Here is a 9254-nt window from a genome sequence, read left to right on the forward strand (position 1 = left end):
AGAGTTTTATAATAGGGTATATAAAGAAATACAAGAAATAAAAAAAGTTTGTGATAATGGCAGGTGATTATAATATTGTTATGGATACAAGAATTGATAAATCTGGCTTCCGGTTTGTGCACGGGGCGCTTCTGGATGTTCAGGGACAGTCTGCTTCCTGCCATCCATTTCTGTCTTGTTTGGAGGACCCTGAAAAGGGTCAAAAATCGCCCTGGAGGAGCGATTACCGAGAGGAGGACTTCCCTGCAATTGCAGAAGGGTGGCAGCCCTCTGCTGGAATCCAGGATCATCTCCTTTGCCCGAAGAAGAAGAAACCGGCCATAAAAATGGCCGATCGCTAAGCCGCTCCCTGCCAAAAGCCAAAAGCACTACCTAGCACTAAGAAGCAATCTGGAGGACCTGGGTGAGCTTTTATTTTTCTATTCCCTCAATCACCTTCCTGTGGGACTTTCCTGAAAATCTCCTTCCCTTTGTTTTGAGAAAATGGCAAATACCTACTTTGGGAACAATCTTAAAGCCTCAAAGTTACAAAAGAAATACAATTAATTGAGCAAATAATTTAAGTAATTTCATCTGTATTTACTAAAGAGCTTCAATTTGTTATTGGGGATTCACTATCCCATTTTCTCTCTAAGCTGTAAATAAAAAAAAGTGGACTAATTTTACAAAAGTTCTATATTAATTTGGAAAAAGAAAAAGAAAAAACACTCTCTTACTTTGCATGTTATATGTTATTGATGACAACTTGTGGCATAACCTAGTACAGCAAGTAAATTTCTTTTTTCTGTTGTGACAGCTGACTGAATAACAAGCTGTCCTTGAAGATAAGTGTGGGAACACCTGGCACTGATTAAAACTCTTCAGGAGGTGGAAAATTTTTGACTATTATTAAAACAGCCTCCATGGAAGATTTAACTGCAAACAACAATGAAATAGATGAATACATCCCGCCACTTGATTATAAACTGATATTGGACACGATCTTGGCAATGACAGAGCAAATTAAAGCCAAACTGCAAGAAAAATCTGAAAACTTAAAACCACCAAATCAAACTCTGAATTTAAATGAGGAAAAGATAACCCAAAACCAAATAGAAGAAGTGGAAACTAACATCAAAATAAGAGATTTTAAAGAAAACAGAAAACCATAAAGTCCAAACTTTAATGGTAACTACAAAACTTACAGGCCAAAAAACAACAGCACCTGAACAAAGCAACATCAAGAGTGAAGACACTAAAGGCCTCCAAATATACTATAATGAGAATTCAATTAATCAAATGACAACCATAATACCAGCTACTACTTTCTACCTAACCCAGATAGAATTTGAAGTTCAAAAAGACTTGACTGATTTAATGACAACTATATTATATCAACCACCAAAAACCAAACTATCAAAACAAAAATACAATGGTTATAAAGGGGACATCTTCCTTGCAAAACTGACATTTGGATATGCTCCCTGGATTCAAATAAGGGGTATAAGAAGAAAGGAAGATACATTTGAGAATTTAAAGATACCAAGAGCGAAGCATGATTGACAGAAAAGGAAGCCAAGAGTTAGATTTAAAAAACTGAACTTGTTTCTTTTTTGGGATTCCTAAAGATAGACTATAAAAATATCTTTCTATGGTTCAAGGAGAATCTCAAAAAAAAAATAATAATACTGATTTTACATTTAGCTTTTAGATTTGTAAAGGAAATATAACTTCGAATCATATTATAGAATTTGGAATAACATATCAAAAGATAGTCTTTATAATTGATGTACGGTTAAGATGATTTATAGAATATTTAGTGGCTATTTTTGAACTATAGTATAGAATCTAGAATTTTAAGATGAAAACTAGACTTTAATGGTAAAATATAAGAATGTTTTGTAATGACGAATATAACTTTTGTAGACAAAAGAACTATTCTTTATTGAAATAGGGAATTGTGGGTTACCCAAAATTAAGCTTTCTTCTATATAAAGGTAAAGGTAAAGGTTCCCCCGCACATGCGTGCTAGTCGTTTCCGACTCTAGGGGCCGGTGCTCATCTCCGTTTCAAAGCCGAAGAGCCAGCGCTTGTCCGAGGACGTCTCCGTGGTCATGTGGCCAGCATGACTAGACGCCAAAGGCGCACGGAACGCTGTTACCTTCCCACTGTAGTGGTCCCTATTTTTCTACTTGCATTTTTACGTGCTTTCGAACTGCTAGGTTGGCAGAAGCTGGGACGAGTAACAGGTGCTCACTCTGTTACACGGCACTCGGGATTCGACCCGCCAAACTGCCAACCTTCCGATCGACAAGCTCAGCGTCCTAACCCACTGAGCCACCGCATCCCTTATCTTCAATATACTATAGGCCATTCTATAATAGCCTATTGCAATTAGATAAAATTTAAAAACAGGATATTGATATGTACTAGTGAAAATATATCTTGAATTTTGTTGGTTGACTGGACTATAACTAGAAAAAATATTAACTTGTTTATTTTGACTATGTAATCACTAAGGGAATTAGAGAGGGCATCTCTGTTGATGTAACCTGAACTATTTACAATGGGTTTTTATTTTAACTACCCAACCCCCATATTGTTTCACAAATACATTTTAATATAAATATTAAAAAATCAATAAAACTTGTATAAAATAAATAAATAAAATAAATCTAATCCATCAAAAGTGGAAATAAAGTATAATAATACAGATTTAAGTAAAGTTATTAATAGAAATACATTAAAAGATGTTTGGAGAGAATTACATGGCAATCAAAAGAGACATACATATTTTTCTAGAAAAAAATAAAAAATTACAAGAATAGATTATATATTTGTAACACGGGAAAGTTCTTCTTCACTTTCTGCCATTAGAGTGGCATCATCTGCATATCTTAGGTTGTTGATATTTTTCCCGGCAATCTTAATTCCAACTTTTGATTCAGCCCTGCCTTTCAGCCCTGCCTTTCTCATGATGTGCTCTGCATATAAGTTAAACAGGCAGGGCGACAGTATACAGCCTTGCCGGACTCCTTTCCCAATTTTGAACCAATCAGTGGTTCCGTGTCCAGTTCTCACTGTTGCTTCTTGACCCACATATAGATTTTTCAAGAGACAAATAAGATGGTGTGGTACTCCCATCTCTTTGAGAACTTGCCACAGTTTGTTGTGATCCACACAATCAAAGGCTCTAGCATAGTCAATGAAGCAGAAGTAGATGTTTTTCTGGAACTCCCTAGCTTTCTCCATGATCCAGCGTATGTTGGCAATTAGATCTCTAGTTCCTCTGCCTCTTCTAAATCCTGCCTGTACTTCTGGTAGTTCTCGATCCACATACTGCTGGAGTCTAGCTTGTAGGATTTTAAGCATAACTTTACTAGCATGTGAAATGAGTGCAATAGTGCGATAGTTTGAACATTCTTTGGCACTGCCTTTCTTTAGAATTGGAATGTAAACTGATCTTTTCCAATCCTGTGGCCACTGTTGAGTTTTCAAAATTTGTTGGGAAATATAAAGGTAAAGGTAAAGGTTCCCCCGCACATGCGTGCTAGTCGTTTCCAACTCTAAAGAGCCAGCGTTTGTCCAAGGACATCTCTGTGGTCATGTGGCTGGCATGACTAGATGCCAAAGACACACGGAACACTGTTACCTTCCCACTGTAGTGGTCCCTATTTTAATACTTGCATTTTTACGTGCTTTCGAACTGCTAGGTTGGCAGAAGCTGGGACGAATAACAGGCGCTCACTCTGCTATGCGGCACTCGGGATTCAACTCGCCAAACTGCTGACCTTCTGATCGACAAGCTCAGCCCTCCTAACCCACTGAGCCACCGCGTCCCTTGGGAAATATAATGGATTGCAAATAAATTGTGAAATATCAGAAATTATGTTATATAACCATACTAAAGAAGAAATGGATGTATTGAAAGAAAAATATAAATTAAAAATAGTAGATAGTATCAAATATTTAGGTACTGACATCCCAAAAAATATTTAAGAATTAAAGAAGATAAATTATGAGAAGTTAGAGAAAGATATAAAAAATAAAATGCATAAATATCAAAAAGTAAAAACATCATGGTATGGAACAATTGCAGCAATAAAAATGAAAGTTTTACCAAAAATTAAATTTTTGTTTTGGATGATCCCAATTAAGTTTTTGTATCAAGAATTAAAGGAAATACAGAGATTGCTGGAGGTGTATTGTAATGGAGGCAAGAGAGCAAGAATAAGTAAAGCTTTAAGGTATGGACCATTAAAAAAGGGTGGGCTGGGTCTTCCAAATGTTAGAAATTACTGGGTAACTAATCAATTAAGTGTGGTCCCAGATATTATAGCAGACAGAGATTTATTATGCAGTGATATAGAATTGGAGGAATTAAGGGAAATAGGCGATCCTATAGAAACATATTGGTTTAAGAAAGATATTTTAAAAAATGTTAAGAGAATTCAAAATCCCTTTTAAAAAACTTGATATAAATTATGGAATAAATGGAGATGTCAGTTAATACTAGGAATTTCTCCTTTAACACCGGTAGTAGCAATAGAGAAATTCCCTAAGATTGAACTAGATAAAGGAAGAATTGGGAAAAGATACATCATATTAACTGAACTAGAAGATCAGGCAAAAGGTTTAAAATTAATCTGGGAAACAGATTTAGGATAAATAAATGATGAAGACTGGAGAAATATTTGGAACAGAAAAGTATATAATAATATGTCAGTTAGAGTTAAGGAAAACAGATATAAAGTGATATGTAGGTGGTACCTAATACCACGTAACTTAAATCAAATAGATGTTAAATATGCAAATTTTTGCTGGAGGTGCAAGAAAGAGATTGGAACTTATAAAAATATGTGGTGGGATTGTGATAGCACATAAGAGCTATGGGACATGGTGTTTGGGGAAATTAGAAAACTTTTGGAGGTAAATTTAGATATGTCACCGAGGATTGCATTACTGTTACTGGTAGAAAAACAAGATATAAATGAAGTGAAAAAGGAATTGATTGTAAATTTGATCATGGCAACTAGATTAGTGATGGTTAAATATTGGAGACGGAATTGGGATATTCAAAGAAATGAGTGGTATAATGAAATATGCAATATGCAATAAATGATAAATTAACAACAAAAAATAAATTTTAAAAAGGGATGATTAAAGTAAATAATTATAATGGAATATGGGATGATATTATAAAAACAGTCTTGGTGGAAGGCAAAGGGAATAAACCTGCTCAAGAATTTATGCTGTTTTGGAAGGGATAAGGGCAAAATTGAAATACTGTATATTGTTAGTTGTTATATGAGAAGAAATATAGGTAATAAAAATGGTGCCCAGGGGTGTGGGTGCACTGTACTATTTGTATTTTATACTGCTTTTATTTAGATTTATATGTGTTATGTTTGTATTATTTCTATTTGAATAAAATAAAAAAACCAAGATTTTTACCAAACATTATATAAAAAATAGTGGAATTGGAATATCAAAATATTTGCTAAATGGGAGACTTTAATGGAATTGTAGACAGGAAGCTGAACTACAGACGCAGTTAAACTGGGAAAAAAGAAAGGAACATACTACCTAAAACTTTCTTTAAAATGGTACAAGAAACCTGTACACAGGATATATGGAGAGAAAAGAATCCAAAAATATATATTTTACTCAAACAGGCATAAACCATGGTCCAGAACTGATATGATATGGATATCTGCTGAATTAAGCATGATTATACAAGAAATAATAAAACATAAGTTAAACTAAAAAGGGCCCAACAAATTAAAAGGGCAAAACAAAATTTCTTTGAAATGTCAACAAACCGGGTAGGTGGTTAGCATATAAATTGAAAAAAGAGAGAAAAAAAGATAAATAAATTGCAAGACTCAAAAGGTGATTTACAATTCCAAAATGACATAATTAAAAAAGTAATCAAAGACTTTTATGACATACTATATGACACAGAAGAAACTTCTCAAGAAAAAATAAAGCAATATATTAAAAATGCTGAGATATCAAAAGATTCCAGAGAACATACAAAAAATGCTAAATGAAAAAAAATATCAGTGATGGAGGTAAGAGAAGCTATAAGAAGGCAAAAAAAAAAATAATGATAAGACTCTGGGTCCACATGAGCTAACTTCAGAGTTTTATAAATATCTACAAGATACATTAAGGCACTAATGGAAGAACTGGTAATGAAATACTCTTAGATGCTAAAATACAAAAAATGTGGATAGAAACCAACATTACTTTAATATCTAAATGAGATTCAGATTTGACACAGATAAAGAATTATAGATCAATATCTCTATTAAATCTGGACTATAAAATTTTTGCTTCAATAATAGCAGAAAGATTAAAGAAATTTTTGATTGAATTAATACATACAGACAAAAATGGATTTTACCTAAGAGACTAATAAAAAAATAAGTTAAAAATAATCTTAGATGCTTTGGAATAGTATGAAATGCACCCAGGGAAGAATAATAATAATGATAATGATAATAGTTATTGTAGCCTTTTGTTGTAGTTGTTTTTGTTCAGTGTGTTTATTTTTAACTACCACCTCACCTTTTTTGTTAGATATCCACCCTTCTAGACAACAACCGTTCTCTCTCTTTTGTTTCTGTTAATTGGGATTACATACAGAGATAGGTTATGTCTGTTGGCAAGACAACATGAAGAGGAACATCCTCAAAATTTTGATCTCAGAAAAATTAATGCTTGGGTTACTTGTGGGCATGCAGTGAAATTTTGTACTTTCTAAGTAGAATGACTCCTACTAAAAAAAATTAAGAAAAAAATCCTTAATATTAAATTTTGTTATCTAGCAAGAGATATTAAGCCCCAATACACATGTCAGCTGTACTCATTTGAACACCTCTATGGTCTTCAAAAAAAAACAACAGCCCAAAAAAACACAAATTAAATATTATTGCTGATATTGCCCTTGTAAAAAAATACTGACAGCAAACTGAAGAGGAGAAAACTAAAACAAAAATCTGTGGCCCAATAAACCAGATTACTTTTATCTACTGACCATATCTCAACTACAGTATAGCTATCATGCTGACCTAGTGGGAAGCAGTAAAATAATAATAATGTCAAAGGAAGGTATTTATCCCAGGGATTCCAACATAAAAGGAAGGAAGGAAGGAAGGAAGGAAGGAAGGAAGGAAGGAAGGAAGGAAGGAAGGAAGGAAGGAAGAAAGAAAGAAAGAAAGAAAGAAAGAAAGAAAGAAAGAAAGAAAGAAAGAAAGAAAGAAAGAAAGAAAGAAAGAAAGAAATCATGAATATACAAGGCTAAGTCACTTGAATATCTTCTGGTTATATTTGATGATGCAGCCACTGCAAAACAGATATATTCAAGTTTTATGGATGATTAAGTGCTCTCTTTTGTTCAGTTCAGGTCTCAGCAAAATAATGTAGCACTTGGGAGCAAAGATACAACCCAGCAATCCAGAACTGGAGGTTAAGATAGAGAAGATCTCCACAGTGACCATATATTTTCCCTTTGTGCTCAGGTAAGTTGGAACAAAAGTCAGCCACACAGTGCAAAACACCAGCATGCTGAAAGTAATGAATTTGGCTTCATTAAAAGTGTCTGGCAACTTCCGAGCAAAGAAAGCAACAATGAAGCTGGCAATGGCCAGCAAGCCCAGATAGCACAAAAGAAGATAAAACATGATGGGTGATGACTCATTACACTGAAGGACAACTTCTTTACTCATTGAAAGCATATCACTATCTGGGAAGGGGGAAGATGTTGCAAGCCACACAACACATATGCCTACTTGAGGAAAAGTACAAGAAAAAACAATGAAGATGGCCAGTTTTCTCCCTGTCCACTTCTTCATCTTGGATCCGGGCTGTGTGGCCATGAATGCCAGGACTACAATAAGGGTTTTTGCCAATATGCAAGATACCGCCAGGGTGAAAATGATCCCAAACGTTGTTTGACGGAGGAGACATGTTATTGTTAGTGGTCTTCCCAGGAAGAGCAATGAACAAAGAAAACAGAGCAGAAGTGAGATGAGCAGAAGGTAGGAAAGGTCACGATTGTTGGCTTTCACTATATGAGTATTGTGATGTTTCCAAAATGTCTTCAAGATCTGAACAGTAATAACAGACAGCAAGACTGTACAAGTGGCTATGCTGATACCTAATGGTTCTTCATAGGACAAGTAGCTAATGACCTTTGGAATGCATCTGTTCCTTTCCTTGTTTGCATACTGATCCTGTCGGCATTTAAAGCAATTGTCCATATCTGTAAAAGTTCACAAATTAAAAGGAAAAAAAGTAATAATTTCTGAATTTATGTCTGAATGTCTTAATGTCTGTGTGTATGTGTGTATGTGTGTGTGTGTATGTGTATATGTTTGTATGTGTATGTCTATATATATGTAAAAGGTAAAAGACCTAGTATTTCACCTCTTATTTAGAATGAACAAAGAACATCACTATTCATGTGACAATTTGTCTCTGGTCGATCTGACTTAACACTAAATCTTATAAATTGTGGCATGAACAAAAATGACAAATTTAGGCAGTGTTCTGTACAGCATGTAGTAATTTTTTTAGTGTTTACATTATTTCCCAATCTGTATGGATACCAAGCAATTATAAGGAATAATTTAAAAAATATTCTGAAGTGGAACGATAATAAAGCAACTCATGATATTTATAAATAATACTGTAAAAGATATCCATTGCTGAGGAGAATTGAAATAATGGGTGATGCCTCCTGGGCAGTATTTTTCTAGCAGATGAAAAACCAGGATACAAGCTGAAGGTGGTTGAAAGTCTCCTGGCCAAAATTTCTCCATTTTGCTTGTGCTGAAGACCATTTCTAGGTGGGGAGAATATCCCTGGGACTAATATTCTTGAGTTATCAGTTAATATAAATAGATTTTCTAGTAATCCTAATTAAGAATTGGTGAAAGCATGACTTCTGATTTTTACATTGGTGTAAAACAGACACTGGGAAGCAGGGATCTGCGTCCTGCACCTGATTTCTTTGTGCTGGGTGCCCAAAAAGGGCCTGAAGTTGCCCCAGAGAGGCAACAGATTAAGAGGGAACTCTTGTAGATCGCAGGGAGATGGCAGTCGACCCACTTGATCCAAGGAAGCCCTCGGGACCAAAAAGGAGAAAGACTGGTCACACCCAATCAGTAGCTGCTGTCTGCTGGAGGAAAAAGTGTCTAACAAGCATGAGCAATCTGTCTGATCTGGGTGAGACTATATTCCTTCCTCTATGATTGTAAAAACCTGTT

The 9254-nt window shown here is 34.8% G+C and overlaps 1 protein-coding gene across 1 annotated transcript; it reads right to left on the minus strand.

Moving 5' to 3' along the window:
* Positions 1-7192: 7192 nt before the first annotated feature.
* LOC308678890 (vomeronasal type-2 receptor 26-like) lies at positions 7193-8246 on the minus strand (the record flags this gene model as incomplete). Its single annotated transcript, XM_081346123.1, has 1 exon — positions 7193-8246. The coding sequence occupies one exon, from the start codon at positions 8244-8246 to the stop codon at positions 7347-7349; it is 900 nt and encodes a 299-aa protein (XP_081202249.1). The 3' UTR covers positions 7193-7346.
* Positions 8247-9254: the final 1008 nt, after the last annotated feature.

This window comes from Vipera berus (assembly GCF_964194415.1).
Source record: "Vipera berus genome assembly, chromosome: Z".
Classification (NCBI taxonomy): Eukaryota; Metazoa; Chordata; class Lepidosauria; order Squamata; family Viperidae; genus Vipera; species Vipera berus.